Below are 17,875 nucleotides of genomic sequence, written 5' to 3'. Positions count from 1 at the left end.
AACAGAGGGAGCCAGGAGATAAAAAAGGGTTAAAAGTGGGGGCATAATCAAATAAGCGTGGCCAGAGCCATTCATAACAGTGGCATCAGGTTACTTCGGGCCATCACTACTCTAGTTACTTATTAATTTAGATTACATTTCAGGACCGTGCCTGTGAATACTTTTCAGTTTATGGAGGCAGCATGGTAGCCCACATTAATTTTGTTCTGCTCCAATCTTGGGCATTTTACAGAAGATATTAACTCTTTCCCCACTGCCCTGCTTCATATTAAATTAGGGGTTATAAAGAAAATATTGTTGTTTCTCTCCGGAAAGGATACAGGAATCTGTGTCTTGATGCAGTGCTTAGAGCCACATCACACTAGAAGGAACATTTTACAGAAGAAAACCTGAAATAACTGCACAGGGCTGGAGGGGCAACACTGGATGGGACTCATGAGACTTTGCAACAGTGCTTCTCGCAAAAGAGGGTTGTGCACGTCAGCACAGAGTTGTGCTGCAAACCCATTTTGCTGGGAACTGCTTAAAGGAAGGATTTGAAAAGGCTAGGTCCTTCCTAGTGACCTGAAAAGAGTAGAAAGAAAAACCCCATTAGGGAGTGGGGGAGAGGCCAGGGCAGGCAGGGGCCTGAGCTGCACACTCCCATTAAGGTCAGCTGCTGTTCTTTGGGATTCAGATGATTTAGGTTACTCTGCCAGCTGGATCCTCTCAAGGCTGATGCTAAGGAACACAAAAGCCTTTTGTCCTTCATGGGGAGACTTTTGAGTACAAGGAGTCAGGCTGTGCTCCTAGTGAGGCTCCTGCCTTTTTCTGTAGGCATTTGAATGCCTTCAATTCAGATATGTGTGGCTGTATTGTGTAGTCTAGGGGGAAAAAAAACCCCACAGTGTTAACGTCAATATTGGTGCTTGCTGCTTCCTGTGTTCCAGATACTCCTCAGTTCTGTGGGGCTTGCTTCAGATTTTGAACAAATCTTTGCAAATGACCCCATCACTCTGAAAAAGCATCATCTACTATTGCTCCAAAGCTGCCCATGACATCACTGGGGTTTGGAAGGGGCTCTGATACATGAGGTGTTATCAGACAGGTAATGAGGTACCAGGCAGTGCTTTTAGTGACCATTTTCACTGCATTCCTCTCAGACACATCATGAATCAGGTGGGAATGTTTTTCTGTGCAGGTCATAACCTGCACGGCTGTTGCCTGTGGGGCTTTCTGACTCAGCAGCCATGCATCCTGTTTGAAGGCTCTTGGATCTGCTCACCCCCTTCTCAGAAGTAGCTCAGCAGATAGAAACTCTTCTTTCCTGCTCACCCTGCAGCAGAGATGAAAGTGTGTGTGCTGCAGTCTGTTTAGCCTCAGGCCCCAACGCCCTAGGGATGGGCACCACCTACAGACCTACCCTGGGTAAGCCATAAAAGTCTGTATTCACACATAGGTTAAAAAAAAGTTCCCCACCCTCAATGTCAGGTCCTGGGACAAGTTTACAGGGCTGGGTGCTCTCCTGTATGTTTATCAGCTGGCTGAACTGGGTATGTTGTTAATGAACGCCTGTCATTTTGCCATCACAGTTCAAGAGCGGTGGCAAGGTGCTTTGCTCTGTTGCAGGATTTCCCAGATCACTAACAGCATTTTCTGCTTACAGGAGCTCACAGGGAAGCTGCCACGAGAATACCCCCTAGATCCTGGGGAGGAGCCACCTATTGTAAGGAGAAGAATAGGAACTGCCTTTAAACTGGATGAGCAGAAAATCCTGCCAAAGGGAGAGGTAAGGCTGTGCCCTTCCCTTCCAGTCCCCTTTCCCCACCTCGGGTCTCTGAGATGTCCAGCATGCATCCGATAGGAAGCATCAGTCTTACAGTCATTTTTGCTTTAAATGACTGTAGTTGATCACGGTGCCTTTTTTTTTTTTAGGCAGTGAGAGAGTTGGTGCCCTTAGTTCAGACCTGGAGTAAAGGTTAAACCCTCAAAGTTCAGCCCTGGCTTTGCTAGAGGTAACAGAAATAGCCGGGGTGACCAACTGGGCCGTGACAGTCCGAGCGTTCTGATGACCAAGCGCAGTGACTTGTGTGAGTGGGGAGCCCATCAGGAGGCCCTTGAGCCATCTGAGCCCTGCTGCTGCCCAGTGGTGTTATTGCAAACAGCCAAATAGCCACTTGCTTTCTGCTTCAGTAGCAATCCGAATTCAGATCTCCCCTAATGGGGAGAAAAGCACCACAATTAACCGTCTTAGCCCTGCAATAGCAAGATGAAAGCATTTTGTTCCCCAGTCCTTAAACAAAAGAGCCTTCGTCCCTACCTATGGGGAGCTGGAATTATGTTTTTCTAAGTTTGCCAGGGAGTGTTTGTTCTCTTCCCTTGCTCCCACAATGCGCTGGGTCAGTGCCCTGAACCGTGGCTGTGAAAACAGGCCTGCAGCAGCTGTAAGGCGGGACCAGATTCACAGTAAAGCTATTGTCTGCAGAGACGCATTTGTCTCAAGACACTTGTGTATATTCCAGTCTTCAGTTTCCTTTTTATTTTTGTAAGAAGAGAAACTGAAGCTGGTGCGACTGTGCGGTTTAAGGTTCTGTTCAGCCAGGGAATTAACTGTTTGTCGTTTTGTTGGCATTTTCCTTCTGCTGAAAAAATAAACAGCTGGAGCTCTTTAGTTTTGTTCTCAATGGAGCCTGGGAGAGGAATTCCACCGAAGTCAAATATTCATGAACTAGCACATTTAATTAAGCTTTTCAAAGGGAAGCACGGCTTAGCTGAGTTACTCCTAAAACCCCTGCAGTCTGTTGGCTGCTCAGTTATAATCTGATCTCCAGTTTCCCCAGGTCTTACTGCTACAAGGGAGCTTTTGGGGCCAGCGGGTGAGGAATGTCCTTACTCTGCTGGCAAGGTTAGGTGGGGAGAGCATGAAGGTAAAGCAGCTCCTCCCCATTGCAGGCACTCTGCCTTTTGGCATCAGCAATCCAAACATGCTGACTCAGCTTTTCTCTACTTTTCATCTGTCAAACTTTAAGACTATGTTGAAAACCATAAATTTCTGTTCTCAAGGAATGATGTTGAGCTGTGTTTATTTGGCTGCCAGTTTGAGAGCATTTAGAGAGGCCAGCAATGATTTTCATGCGCTTTTCAGCAAGTGCAAACACTGGAAACTCCATTTAAAACAAAAGGTGCAATACTCCCTCAGTCACGTAAATTCAGGACTGATGTTACCAACTGTGGCAAGGACCTGAAGCGAGGTGCTTCCATCTGAAGGCAGATGATAGCCCTCATTTTCTGAGACTTTATTTATAGGGGCCTCACTGGAAGAAAATAGACAATTATGGCTGGGAGGAAAATTAATATGTTTTTTCTAAGATATACTGAACGATTTAGAACTGAATCTGTGAAGGTCTGAAATGACAGCTCGCATTAAACTCTCCATACCTGTGGTGGGTTGACCCTGGCTGGGGGCCAGGTGCCCACCAGAGCCGCTCTATCACTCCCCTCCTTCTCTAGACAGGGGAAGAAAGGTATAACGAAAGGCTTGTGGGTCGAGATAAGGACAGGGAGAGATCACTCACTAATTATGGTCAAGAGCAAAACAGACTGAACTTAGAGAAAAATTCAGCTAATTTATTACCAAGCAAAACAGAGTTGAGCAATAAGGAATAAACCCAAATCTTAACACACCTCCCCCCACCCCTCCCTTCTTCCCAGGCCCAACTTCACTCCCAGTTTCTACCTCCTCCCCCCCAGCAGCACAGGGGGACGGGGAATGGGGGTTGTGGTCAGTTCATCACACCTTGTCTCTGCCGCTCCTTCCTCCTCAGGGGGAGGAGGACTCACACTCTCCCCCTGCTCCAGCCTGAGGTCCCTCCCAACGGGAGACAGTCCTCCACCAACTTCTCCAACCTGAGCCCTTCCCAGGGGCTGCAGTTCTTCACCAACTGCTCCAGCGTGGGTCCTTTCCATGGGGTGCAGACCTTCAGGAGCAGACTGCTCCAGCGTGGGTCCCCCATGGGGTCACAAGTCCTGCCAGCAAACCTGCTCTGGCGTGGGCTCCTGTCTCCATGGGGCCACAGGTCCTGCCAGGAGCCTGCTCCAGCGTGGGCTTCCCACAGGTCACAGCCTCCTTCAGGTGCCTCCACCTGCTCCAGCATGGGATCCTCCAGGGGCTGCAGGTGGAATCTCTGCTCCACCATGGACCTCCATGGGCTGCAGGGGGACAGCCTGCCTCACCATGGTCTTCTCCAGGGGCTGCAGGGGGATCTCTGCTCTAGTGCCTGGAGCACCTCCTGCCCCTCCTTCTGCACTGACCTGGGTGTCTGCAGAGTTTCTTACATCTTCTCACTCCTCTCTCTGGCTGCAAAAGTGCCTCTAAGTTGTTTTTATGTTATCCCAGAGGCACTGATGGGCTTGGCCTTGGCCAGTGGCAGGTCCATTGGCTCTGTCAGACACAGGGGAAGCTTCTGGCAGCTTCTCACAGAAGCCACTTCTGTAGTCGTCATCCCCCACCCCCCAAAACATTGCCACACAAACCCAATGCAATACTTTTAGAAAGACCTTTGTCAGAGCAAGACTTGCAGGGAAGGATCCTCTTGCATTTTTTTGGTAATCGCCTCTACTTGGTCTGTAATTCCTGACTCTAGGAAGGATTTTGCCAGAAGGCGGTGAACCAGGTTCCAGGCCTTAAAACTCCATGGTGTCAAATTAAGTTTAAATAAGTTTGGGGCTGATAGAGCTTATAAAGTCTTCAAAGCAAAAAGAGATCTATTAAAAAGATGAGGGGTGGGTTCAGCCTTCAGTAAAGTGGGGGAAATGATAATTATAGATTAAAGGCAATGCTGACTCACCACTGACAGCAAAGGGATTTTTTTAAGCCAGAAACCCAGAATATAAACTTCAGAGAATTACTTCAGTCTGATTAATTTCCACAGCATCAGCTCTTGCAGCATATGCTGCTACTAAATGAAGAATTTGAATTTGCATAACGGGGATCTCCGTCAATCTGTGTCTGTCAGTGCTTGCAATCTGAACTCCCATCATTCGCTAGAAGTAAAAGACCTTGGCGTTTTTTCCCTAATTTGCAACGTACTGTGTTCCCCTTTCTAGCAGACTAACACCAAAAACTCCATCGAGCTGGGGAAGGTAGCCAGATCCATTGCAGATTAGCAAGTACCTTTGAAGCTCACAGCTTGGGGTCCCGGTGCAGAGCAGGAAGCTCTATATCTGCTTCTGCCTTGGCATAAATTGGCCTAAATCCCTTGACTTTGGAGGATAACTAAAAATCAGTAGGTAGTTTCCAGGGTATGCCTCGTTGCGCTTAAAAGCTCTGCTGAGACCCTGCAGAGGCTAATGTTGGAGACACTAGTCCTTTTTGGCATACAGCAAGCTTGCTGTTACACACTGCTCACTCTGAAATCACCCTCCTGGCTTGTACCTCGAGGAGACAATTTTCTGGTGCAATCATTTGCAGCAGCCTATAATTACTTCATCTCATACTCTCCCCTGGATTTTGTTGGCCGTACACAGGGAGGAATTAGCCTGTCTTTGGCATTTTTACCCCAAAGAGTTTGGTGGGTGCCAAGCAAACCTGTCAGGAAGGTTAAAACTGTAGCTTTGCATCAATACGTAGCACTGTCAGCAGTAGAGCACCATTGAACTAAGCCGTACTGAACTGGATGAAAAGCCGAACAGCACAGCAGGGTTAGGGCTGGAGCACACATCCTACTTGTATGGGTCATCCCTTCCACCAGCTGTGCTCCCAGGCTCTCGTGTGAGCAGATGAAGGTGAGAGGAGTGTGCTCAGGGAGGCCCTGAGATGAGGAGAGCAGCATGATCGTGGATGGCTTTGCTGATGGAGAGTCTTGGTTGGAGGCCACTGGCCAGGTTCAGGGGGAGCTTCCCCATAGCTGGTCTGGGAGAGTTTGGTGGTAGCCAGAATCCGCTTGCCTTTCCCCAGGAGGCAGAGCTGGAGCGCCTGGAGAGGGAGTTTGCTATTCAGTCCCAGATCACAGAGGCTGCCCGGCGCCTGGCGAGCGACCCGAACGTCAGCAAAAAGCTGAAGAAACAGAGGAAGACATCCTACCTGAACGCACTGAAGAAACTGCAGGAGATTGAAAATGCCATCAATGAGTATCGCATCAAATCTGGAAAGAAGCCAACCCAGAGAGCCTCCCTGATCATAGATGGTAAGTGAGGCTCAGCACCCATGGCATCGCCAAAGGGTCTGTGGAGGGGAGGGAGCAAAATTTTTGCCTTGAACTCGTGGCTTGAGGCACAGATTTCCTCCCTCCTCTTCCTTCTCCTGACTCCATGGGTGCTGGCAGTTGGGTTGTCCTCTCCCGTACCAGTGTGCTGTCAGATGGGTGTCTGGGCTGCGTGCTGTGCATTGGGGATGTGCTGGTTCACAGCACAAGAAGCAGTGTCACGCTGTAGATCATAAGCGTGTCAGGAAAGCAGACTATGACTCCTTTGTTCACCTATAAAATCGCTCTGTTAACGTCTCCTCCAGAGTGGTGCTGTACAAATGTAATTAATGTTAGCAGATTGGGGTGAGCTCTCTAGCTGAAAGGCATCTGTAAAATCAAAGTGGTAGCAGTGTCATTGCTGTGTTCAAATGCTTTTTTCTTTTTTTTTTTTTTTTACAATGTAATTCTCAGGGCACTTTATGGTTTACTGGGTTGTTGATTGGTTTTTCATGAAATCCATTAACTTTCTGCTGTGGTTCTTTCTCCCTTGCTGATTTTGCCCTTTCCCTTTGACTTGCAGAGCTTTTCTCTGTGCCTTTGTAGCAGGAACTGAGATTAGAGCTGCTGTATTTGTGACCTGGGTACCAAGTTGCACCGCAGACAGGGATAACAGACAGCTGTGAGGACACGGGATGGGGGAGGCAGCTCAGATGTGTGCATGCCAAGGACGTGAGAGCTTCTCCTGCTGCTACAGAGGATGCTCAGAAAGCATTTCCCTGAATTACACAGAACTGGTACCTAGCGTGGGCCTTTAGTTAGCAACAGGATGATCATTTTAAGAAGGCAGAGATCAAACCCAGAGTCCTTAAGGCCCAAGTTATAAATCTCGCTAATGGCACCATGCCATTTTGCATCCTCTGGGGATCTCAGCTCTCTGTTGTGACTCAGTCTTAATCCCCATTAATTGAAAAGAGTTAGCAGCTCCTTGAAAGGCAGCCTGCTAGTGAAAGACCTGGCCTGCAGCTAAGCCCTCCGAGACTGAGAGTGGGCTGAGTCAGTTGTTTATAGGAATCTCACCTCTTGGCTATGTGAGGAGGAAGACGTGGGTGACTGCGGAAGGCTAAGACTCTGTGGACAAAGATCACGGTGCAGTTCAGCACTCAGTCACTGTGATTCTCAGGACCATCTGACCATCTTTGTATTTTCTTCCCCTCAGAAGGAAACATTGCCAGTGAAGACAGCTCCCTCTCAGATGCCCTTGTTCTTGAGGACGGTATGTTGGCCGCTATATGTTCTAGAGGGCAGGAAGAAAGCAGGGAAGGATGTGTGAACTCCTGATTGACACACAAAATGGAGGAACTGTTCTGTGTAATAGTCCACCCAGAACTCTCAGTACCAAAAACGCTCCGGACTGAGAGCAGTTTCCCCTGAGTCTAACTTGTAGTCAGACATCAGGCCTGGAGCAGTGAGTATTGCTGTGGTTACTGCTCTGAATTCTTTCAAAAGACAGTCCCAGAATGCTCCCTTATTTTCTCTTAAGGTTTCGGTTGTTTTAATGCATCTTGCTGGCCATTCCCTCCCAAAATGTGAATGTCAGCCGGTGCACTTCTGAAAGTCGGTTCTTCAGGTTGCTCCTGAAGGCAACCAGGGGAAGCAGGGTAAGGAAGCAGGCTCTGGAGGTGTGGTGGTGTCCCCCAGGGTTGTGCTGCCATTGGAGGTATCACACAGCCATCACCTCTCTCCCTTCTTCTCTTCACAGAGGATTCTCAGGTCACCAGCACGATATCCCCTCTCCAGTCCCCACACAAAGGACTCCCTCCCCGGCCACCCTTGCACAACAGGCCTCCTCCTCCACAGTCGCTGGAAGGCCTCCGCCAAATGCATTACCACCGCAACGACTATGACAAGTCCCCCATCAAACCCAAGATGTGGAGCGAGTCATCCTTGGATGAACCCTATGAGAAAGTCAAGAAACGCTCCTCACACAGTCATTCCAGGTGAGCCAGTTATCTTGAAGCCCCATGACATAGACATCCTCTGCTTTCAGGAGGGATGGGTGTGAGCCCTTTCAAAATCTATAAAGTGTACCATACCAAAAGGAGAGTTTTAGGTGTTTTGGCCAATAAGTGTGGCATAAAAAGTAGGCTGCACTCACATGAGTGGTGCTTGGTATCTCAATGATATTTAAAAAAACACTGAGAAAAGAAGGATGATGGTGGATCATCTGAGGGCTTTGATGGGGCTTCATCTTGACCTGCAGAAGCAATAGCTCTGGGATGCAACTCAGAGCAGCCACTGACCCAGCTCCTGCTCACCCCTACGAGATCACAGGTACATGCCTGAGATCTAGAGAGAAACATGGGAGCTCCTTCCCCAAATTCCTGCCCAGGAATTGAAGTAGGGTGTTTGCTCTGCAGCAATCACAAGCGGTTCCCCAGCACCGGGAGCTGTGCCGAGGCAGGAGGGAGCAGCTCACTGCAGAACAGCCCCATCCGGAGCCTTCCCCACTGGAACTCGCAGTCCAGCATGCCGTCAACACCGGATCTACGGGTACGCAGTCCGCACTACGTCCACTCCACACGGTAAGTCCTCCTGGCTCCACAACAATTTCCCCTTGCTTACCCTGAAATAAATATTCTTTGCTTTATCCTGCCCCCAGGATATGAATTAGTTCCCAGTTCAGGAAAGGACACAAACCAGTCCTATTCACATCAGAGACTCGAGTCCTGTTGCCAGTAGGGAATCTCTCCTGAACCGAGATCCCGAAATCACTTCAGATAAATGTGATCCTGCCCTTCATCTCCCCATCAAAGTAATCAAGCTTTTCTTCCACTGGGACTTTTCATGTCAGGGACTGTTTAGAGGCACTACAAACACCACACCGCTTTTAAAAGGGATGTGGTGCTACTGCTAAATTCTGCAGTAAATTCCTCCATGGATCCAGCTAGAGATAACATGTTGTTTCCTGTCTGATACAAAATGTTAGGTAGTGTTAATTCTCTCTCATAGATAAAATGTTTGCACGTGTGTGATCTTATGTGGAGGGAGAGCCTGTATAAAGCAATCCAAGGATCTAGGTGGCAGTGGAATAAGCCCAGGGTTGACAGAGGAAAGAGCTGAAATGTGTAAGAGAGGTCATTCGATGTGGCCCAATTTGACTCCAATTTTCAGCAGGATTTCTACAAACTCTTCAGCGTCATTGCTATTTTGCTCTCGCGGCAAACTCCATGGACACTGCGGGAAGCAGAGCTGAGCTGAAGCTATGTGCAATAAGTATCCTGCCCCAAGGCGTAGTGCTAACATCATTTAGCTCGGCATAAATCAAGAGCCATGCCAACACATCCGACTCGGGCAGAGACAATGCAAGGCATTAAGACCCTGGGTTAAGTTTGTTACAAGTTTTTGGATGGGAGAACCTTTTGAGAGTGCCATGTTTTGTTAACACTGGAGCTGAGCTGCGTGAGAAACGAGCCTGGCACAGTGCTTGAGAACTGGCCTTGACTGGGTAGGGGCCATTTGGGTGTTTGAAACAACCATTGATCAGTCTGTGGCTCATTCATGAGCTGCGTGCCCTGGCCTTGGCCGTCCGTCATGCATGTGTGTGACTGTTTGTGGGGTGTTCCTGCTCCTTGAACGGATGGCTGAAGCTCTTCAAAACAGCCGGGGTGAACAGAGACCACCCAGACTTGGCTGTGAATCGAGCCTTGTAAACTTGCGATTTGGGGTGGTTGCCTGAAGGGCTGTCACCCACTGACAGTCTTACACGTGCTACCCACGGCTGGGCCCCAGTAAAACCTAGCTGCTTGACAGAGGTGACTTTTTGAAAGGCCAGTGGAGGAATCACTGCATTCTGGGCTAAGTATGGGCAGTCTGTCTGTCTGTCTCATGCCAGGTGGATTCTAACTGTGCAGGGAATTCACAAGTAAGTCACTTGCAAGGGAATCCCACCACCTTTTATAGGCTAAGGTCTCAGGATTTGCAGAGCTAGAGCGAGGTGAACCTGGTAGCACAGGAATGGTGCTGACTCAAAAGCTCTTCCACGGGGCCGCACCACCAAAGCTGGGGCTTGAGGTTCCCAGGTTTTGCCCTTCAGATGGGGTCTTTCCCAGGGTCGCAAGCCACAGAGGAATCGGGCTGGGCAAGGGTTTATATCCCACATGGCGCTGCAGACTGGATGCCACCACCAAGGAGACCACAGAGGAAAAGGAATAGGACCTAATCACCCCAAACCCTACAGCAGGGAAGCAGGTTGCTTTGCAGGCAGCAGCCCCACACAGTGCTGGGGGCTCCAGGTTTTCAGTGCCCTCAGGCTCCCTTGCCAGCAAGGCTGGCCTCCTGTGCAGAAGGGGATGGGGAGTGCTTCATCTTGTTGACTTACCAGCCTGGATTTTTCTCCTGGTACCTGCAGGTCAGTAGACATCAGCCCGACCAGACTGCACAGCTTAGCTCAGCACTTTAGACACCGGAGCTCCAGTTTGGAGTCGCAAGGCAAGCTCCTCGGCTCAGAAAATGAGACAGGGAGCCCCGACTTCTACACTCCAAGGACTCGTAGCAGTAACGGCTCTGACCCCATGGACGACTGCTCTTCCTGCACCAGCCATTCTAGCTCTGAGCACTACTACCCCGCTCAGATGAACCCCAACTACTCCACCCTGGCAGAGGACTCCCCGTCGAAAGCCAGAGAGCGGCAGAGGCAAAGGCACAAATCAGCGGGCAACCTGGTCTCTTCCAATTCAGGGAGCATGCCCAACCTGGCTGCGAGGAACGGGACAGGGCACCACCGCGTCTACCTGCACAGCCAGAGCCAACCCTCCTCCCAGTACAGGATCAAAGAGTATCCCCTGTACATCGAGGGCAGTTCCACACCCGTGGTGGTGCGGAGCCTGGAGAACGACCAGGAGGGACACTACAGCGTGAAAGCACAATTCAAAACCTCCAACTCCTACACAGCGGGGGGGATGTTTAAGGAGAACTGGCATGGGGATGAAGTGGACTCCGTCAGGCTCACCCCCTCCCGCTCCCAAATCATAAGGACTCCATCTCTGGGCAGGGAGGGTCACGAGAAAGGCTCGGGTAGGACTGCCGTGTCAGACGAGCTGCGGCTCTGGTACCAGCGGTCCACGGCCTCCCACAAGGAGCACAGCCGCCTCTCGCACACGAGCTCCACTTCCTCAGACAGCAGCTCCCAGTACAGCACATCTTCGCAAAGCACCTTTGTGGCGCACAGCCGGGTCACGAGAATGCCTCAGATGTGTAAAGCAACGTCAGGTGAGAGATGGTCCTGGGCAAAGGGGCAGGAGGAATGGGGGCTTCGTGCAGCCCAGATTCATGTCAGGCGTTACACCCCAGCTGGAGGGCAATGCTAGACATTATCTGCGCGTTATCTGGCCTTCACATGCTGCTCACCAAGCCTGTAGGCATAACACTGGGGGGCAAGCCTTGGCTGAGACACTCAGGGGTTTTTTCCCATTGAAATCATCACTTTGCAATGATGGGCTCAAAAGACGGGGAGGGACTGAAGCCCCATTGTTGCCAAGTCTTTCCTCAGACTGCAGTTGGGTTTTGGTGATGGCACTAGGGGCTGAAAGTGAAGAAACCATGGCAGCGGTCACTGTTAGTAAGCACAGCGAGGGGAGTGATGAAGCAAGCAGGGGCTCAGCGCAGACAAGGAGAATGCGTGTCCTGAGTGAATCACCAAAAGCATGAGAAAGGTTAAGTAGGGAGCATCCCAGCCCCTCCACCCCCCCCCGAAAATGTTTGAGCGATGACGTCTTTGTGCACTGCTGAGACTTGGTTTTCCCATGTAGCTCCAGTAGCTCTGCTGATAATATCCTGAATTTCAGAGCACTTATGTTAGTGCAGTATTATGCCTTTTTGTCATGTACAGAGCTTTGCACTCCTCTCTGCTGTTAATATTAGATGGTAAGAAAACAGTCGAATTCATTAAACTGAGGAGGCCACTACGTGTTATGCAATAGTCCAGGGTTAAATATTTACTGGCCATCAGTCACCGCTGAACAAGCCAGTTTGGATGGACCAAGGACTTTTAAAAAAACCTGAATCCTGCCCCGCATGGACAGGACTGCTGGTTAATCAGTTTGCACGATGCCCACCCTTCCACATGCCTCAGCCTTGGCCTGGCAGACACCATTGCTCCAGCCTGGCTTGCCGCAGGCCCTCGCAGCCTCCCTGAGCAGAACCACTGGTCCACCCATGCTGGCTGTTGGCCTTCTGACATCCCAGCACCGTGCCCGGTCCACAGTGACCACCAGGCTGACACGAGCGGGGCTCTGTGCTCGCTGCTGACTCTAGTGTGGAGTCAGAGAGGCGTTTTAACACCAGGCTCCTCGTGGACTATCAACAGCTGTCCGAGAAGAGGCTGATTTATGTGTGATGCCAACACTTGTAGGAAGCCCAGATGTGAACCAAGACACAATCAAGTAGCTGCTGCAACCGTCCCGTGTCTCCATATGAAAATCTGTCTTCCCCCCTTTGATTCATGGGCATTTCTGTTCCATCCAGTGCTTGAACATGGGAAATCTTTGCCTTGCTTAGCTCTGGAAACCATACCAGTTCAGTTAGGTAATCTGGAAACGAAAATGGCGGAGTCAGGGGGGAGAGCACATAAAAACCGCTGCCAATCAGTCTGTTCCCCCACCCAGCTGGGTCTTTACATCTAAATGTGATATCTGGGCAGCACAGTGGCAAGTGTGCTCAGTAATCACAGCTTGTCATGACCAGTTGGCAGCACAGATTGGGTTTTGCGTTCAGAGTCAGCTCCAGGTTACAGCTGTGGGAAGATACTGACCTCGGGGGCTGTTGGCTCCCAGGAGCAGATTAAAATTTGTTTTTCTCTTGAAGTGTCATTTGGCAGCAGCTAAAGAATTTAACAGCACAGAATGGGATGCCAGGTAGAAACATCCATCATTTTTAGCTGATTAGCCCTAGCTGATAGGTCTGTTGGACTTCACACTGTCCTTCAAAGAGCCTCATACTTCTAGGCATATAAAATTAAATTTGGAGGGTCAGCGCTGTATGGACTTGAGGAGGAGGAAAGATCAGTCAGGTGGATTCTTAGCTAGACTCTCACTGGAGAAACTCCCCCGAGAACCACTGAAAACCACGTTTTCAGTTCTACTCACTTCTGTCTTCACTGAAGTAAGATAAGCCTTCCTCTGGTCCCACAGGGTCAGCAAAACCCAGCTTCAGTTTATTACAGAAGCACAGTGAAAGGTAGTTGTAGCTTTTGAAATGTTCAGTGCTGTCTTCCTCCTCTGCACGTGAAGCAGTGTACTTGTCCAGACTGTCGTCAGTGCCAGCTCTGGCTCCTAGGGACACAGAGCATCTCCTGCCAGTCCAGGCAGCGGCAAAACCGTTGAGCTGTGACAGTGGGAGAGGTGCGGTGTTTCCCAGGCAGGCTCAGGAGTCTGGGTGGTTGTATTCAGCCGGAGGCTGGGCTGAAACAAAGCATTCCTGCAGAGCTGAGGATGGATCCGGCCCGTGACACGCACCAGGCTGGCTGCTCCTGTGCCACATTTGGGCACAGCCATCTGAGAACAGGACAAGTTCTGACTCCCAGGCTGTGTTTACTCACAGCAGGACGTGTTTCTGCTGGTCCGACCAGCTGATGCTTCTAAACCACCCTGACCCTCGTGCCCTCACCTCACCGGTTATTTTTCTCCACCCTTTGGTTGTTTTTCAGCTGCCTTACCTCACAGCCAGAGGAGTTCAACGCCGTCAAGTGAACTAGCAGCCACGCCGCCGGGCAGTCCCCACCACATTCTCGCATGGCAGACTGGGTGAGTGTCTGTGGGATCAGGGTAGAGAATTCACCTGAACTCGGTGCTGGTGAGAAAAACCTCCCCACACACAAGCAAAGGGAGAATGCGGGTACAGGGAACATTTTCCGAGTGCTGCATAGCCTACCCCCACACAGAGTGCTTCCAGGCTCCCACCAATGCTCTCGTAGCTGTGGAGCTCTAGTTCAGGCTGACCAAGATGTGGCAGTGCCACGTGCACCCGGCAGCACTGCTCCAAGCAGTGCCGGATCCACAGGGAAAGAAGCCTTGCAGGTTCTTCCTGCTGGGACAGTCGTCTTCCTCCAATTTTCCATACGTTGAAATAGCTCATCTGTTTTTTATAAACCATCACGCCTGCTGTCCAGACCAAGGAGATCTTCATTGTAAAGGCAAGGTTAGATGCTTACCATATTTCTGTGTGCAGCAACCACGTTTTTCTGCTAGGTTTTCCCCTAGCAGTGTGTCTTAATGACTATTAAGTGCATCTTTTTTCAGCTACCACTAACTAAATGTGCTTTGCCAAAGCGTGAGTCATTACATGCAGGTAGCCATTACTCATGTGTATATATAGTAATTGGGTTCTTTGGCACCTCTTTGTGAGGCAGGGAGTTCCAGGAGTGAACAAAAAGCCTTCTGCAGGCTCCTGTGGGTATTCTCTAGCAATCTCCTGTAATTCTGTCCTGCCACATAAATAAAGATCATTTCCAGATCCTGTCAACCTCAGCACGTCCCAGATTTTTGCATCTAAATTGAGTTTGGTGAGATCAGCTAGAAAGTTTCAGACTGCGGTCCTCAAAATACCATAGCCCCTAGAGTAGCAAAACGGAGACGATCCCCTGAGTTGTGAATTGGGACCAGTAACTTTGCAAACATTTCACTTTGCAGCCACTGGAAAATCTCATGCTCTTTGATTTCTTCTGGTCACTTATGAGCAAATTTGACCTCTGTTTTTACTCCAGCACTGCTCATGACAATACTTTGAAATGGAGATGAGGAGAGCCATAACCACAACCCCCTTGGACCTACCTTGGATTTTAAATTCACACATTGGACATCCAGCCTCACATGATTTTTGCATGTGCTTCTAGCTTTAGAACAGCAGAATTTTCCTGGTGCCATTTTACAAAAAGTCAAGGGATCACAAGATTGGCAAAATGGCAGCTATCTTCAATGTACACTGAAATTTCCACTATTAAGGGTTTGAGTCTAGACTCAAATCTTAGTCTCAGTCTCCATCCCAATCCCAATTCCTGTAAATATCTCCATGATGATCAGAAGTAAAACTGGTGAGCCGCCAGCTGAGAAACCTGTTTGGAAAATCCCAACTTTTCATATTTTTCCATTCAAGAAAACTCCTGCATCCTGTCTCTCACAGCAAAAATGCATCAAGCCAAATTCTCACCTAGATGTATAGCTTAGGTCCTGCACCAACCACCAATGCAAAAAGAACTGGAGACAAATCAGCACTTATTTCATGCCTGAGCGTAACACCCAAGGTGTACGCACAAATACAGGAGGAGCAGATAAAGTTTGCCATTAGATGCACAACACAAACTCCCCCACTGCAGGAGCAGGCTGTGCCCTCCCAGCACGACTCAAAAGATTGACAGTTCTCCCCAACACGTTTTTGTGTCACTAACTTTTTCTAAAGATGATTCATCAGCTTGTTTCCCCACTGGATTAATAAGCTCGTAACAATGTCTGTGTCACTTCTTTTCTTTAACATTTCCTCTCTCCTCTTTCCTCCTTTTTTGCTCTCCTTTGTTCAGAGAAGCAACAGACAACTCACCCACTATGGATGAGTCTCAGTCTCCAACCCACCAAAGTACTGATGAATAGAGGTATAGTAAGGGAACGTTTTGTTCTTTCATCCTTCTGCATTACAGTCCGTGAACACAGGGCAGTAACTGGCATCCCGCTGTCCCAAGGAATAGCCCTTTTAATTTTGTGCCTGTTTGGCAACAAGGCTTCCTTCAGCTCTTGGAAGAACAACTTGAAAGCACCTCGAAGTCCTCTCTCTGCCTTTTCAGCAAGTTTGCGGCTGCAGGGCTTTCCCTTGTGAAAGAGAACTTCAGGCCAGCCCACTCTGCCATCATGCAGAGGTTGAACGGGCACAGAGAGCAGGTGGCAGTGGAAAATTTGTGGCTGGGGACATTTCAAAGCAGCGTGGGCAGAGTGCTGTGGGAAGAGTCTGGGAGCAGAGTGGCAGGGAGACGAACCCGGGTAAACAGGGACCTTGGGGGACGTGGACTGAGCTCTTGGCAGCACTCCAGCCATGGCACCCAGCACCCCTTTCTCCTCCTTCCCTACCATGATGCAGAGGCTGGTAGCAGCAGTGAGGTTTCCTGGAGCGAGGAGCCATCCTGGCCCCGTTCCTGTGAGAAAACAGAGGGGGAAGGGTGGCAGGAACAAAAAAACCCTCAGAGTATTCCTATTTTAATTAAACTGCCATCATGTCTGACACTCTTATTTGAATCTACAACCATTGACAGCTGGCATCTGTCAAATATTTCAAGCACAGCTTTCTAGGGGTAACCCATAAACCTCCGTACTCCAGCAGAGAGCTGGGAGACAAAAGGCTCTTTAACACGCAGACGGTGATGCCCTTGCTCAGGTTCCTCCCAGACACCGGTCTCAGGGAAACCAGGTGGAAAACAGGACAGAGGAAGCAGGAACTGTCGGACTGCATCAGATGTGAGATCAGTCCTGCGAGGCGGGGAGGGAGCTGAGGAAGGAGTGAGAAGAGTGAGAACCCCACAGTAAACAGATACAAAATGCATTTCCCACTTTTGGCCTCAAAGCAATCTCTAGTTTGGAAGTTGGTTAAAATCAAAGCGTGAAGGAGAGACATAAATTCTGAATATTACTATGCAGATACAGCAGTCACTTTTCAAAATATCAACAAGATTTTGACCTCAGTATTTTCCTCTGGCAAGGAGCTACGCAGACTAAGCCAGAAGCCAACTGCGATTGGAGCTTTAAGATAAATAGCAAAGAGAATTCCCATAAACTGTCCTGCCTGCTCTGTGCAAGCAAACAAAAAGCCATACACCAAAAGAAGCTTGTGAAGAGAGGTGCCCCAAGATGAGGACTAGGCTACCTACAACAACACATGGTCCTTTCCACATTGGACCTGGCACCCTCCCACTAGTCGCTTGCTAGCTCACCTCTGGGAAGCCACGTAACCGGGATTGCCAGGTGATGCAGGAGCCTCTGCCCAGAGCAGAAGTGCTACAGGAAAGCACCACCCTCCTCCTCCTCCCATGTTCCCACTAGGTAATGCAGCCTGGGGCCAGGATGGCTGCTGTGCTCCCTGGAGAGCGTTCTACTGAAAATCTCTTTACCCTAGCTCGCTACTGGGCAGAGGAAGGCAGAGGAAGGCAGAGGAAGGCAAGGCAGAGCCCTTCGGGCAAGGCAGAGCCCTGCTGCTGTACCCCCGGAGGGAAGAGGCCACAAACAGGGAAAGCAGAGGCAGGTGTGGTACCACGGGTGGTGGGAGGGACACAGCTGGTGAAGTCGGCCACAAGCTCTCACTCTCCAGCAGCCGCTCTGCTCTCTTTTAGTGTGTCCCCTTCACGAAGCCCCTACCACTGGCCAGCTGTGGGCTGAAAACACAACAGCTCTGCCTGTTGCCATTTGGGCATCCTCCAAAACTCTGGAGAGGCTGCCAGAGCTCGGGCTTCTGCTGCCTTCTCACACCAGGCGGGTTGCTGGGGGGAATGGGACCACTGGGCGAGAGCAAACTGGGTGAAGGCAGGGCCTCGCATGCTGAGCTCACCCCAGACATCAGTTCTGGGGGTACCTGCAGATGTGGATTTGAATATCCTGCATTCCTCCCCACCCGTAATACAATATTTTATGCCTGGGGCTGAGCTTCCCAGGAGCCCTCGTTGTCCTAATGAAGTTTCCTTT

General features: G+C 49.9%; 1 protein-coding gene across 10 annotated transcripts in view; it reads left to right on the top strand.

Annotated features, from left to right (window-relative positions):
• Positions 1 to 17,875, top strand: part of FRMD4A (FERM domain containing 4A) — a 383,039-nt gene that overhangs the window by 361,435 nt on the left and 3,729 nt on the right. For 9 of the 10 annotated variants that reach the window (XR_012837828.1, XM_075767470.1, XM_075767639.1 and 6 more), the window contains exons 16-22: positions 1,646 to 1,768; positions 5,936 to 6,164; positions 7,381 to 7,437; positions 7,924 to 8,161; positions 8,582 to 8,746; positions 10,573 to 11,432; positions 13,867 to 13,963. Coding sequence is in view for 9 of the 10 variants with exons in the window: in XM_075767470.1 (XP_075623585.1) it covers positions 1,646 to 1,768; positions 5,936 to 6,164; positions 7,381 to 7,437; positions 7,924 to 8,161; positions 8,582 to 8,746; positions 10,573 to 11,432; positions 13,867 to 13,963 (1,769 nt within the window). In the remaining variant the exon portion in view is untranslated. Of the gene's footprint in view, positions 1 to 1,645; positions 1,769 to 5,935; positions 6,165 to 7,380; positions 7,438 to 7,923; positions 8,162 to 8,581; positions 8,747 to 10,572; positions 11,433 to 13,866; positions 13,964 to 15,732; position 17,875 lie in introns of those variants that run through there. The other variant, XM_075767783.1, reaches the window with a different exon arrangement.

This window comes from Balearica regulorum, chromosome 1 (assembly GCF_011004875.1).
Source record: "Balearica regulorum gibbericeps isolate bBalReg1 chromosome 1, bBalReg1.pri, whole genome shotgun sequence".
Taxonomy (NCBI): Eukaryota; Metazoa; Chordata; class Aves; order Gruiformes; family Gruidae; genus Balearica; species Balearica regulorum.
Note: the sequence above shows the minus strand (reverse complement) of the source record. Positions and strands in the feature narration are given on the sequence as shown.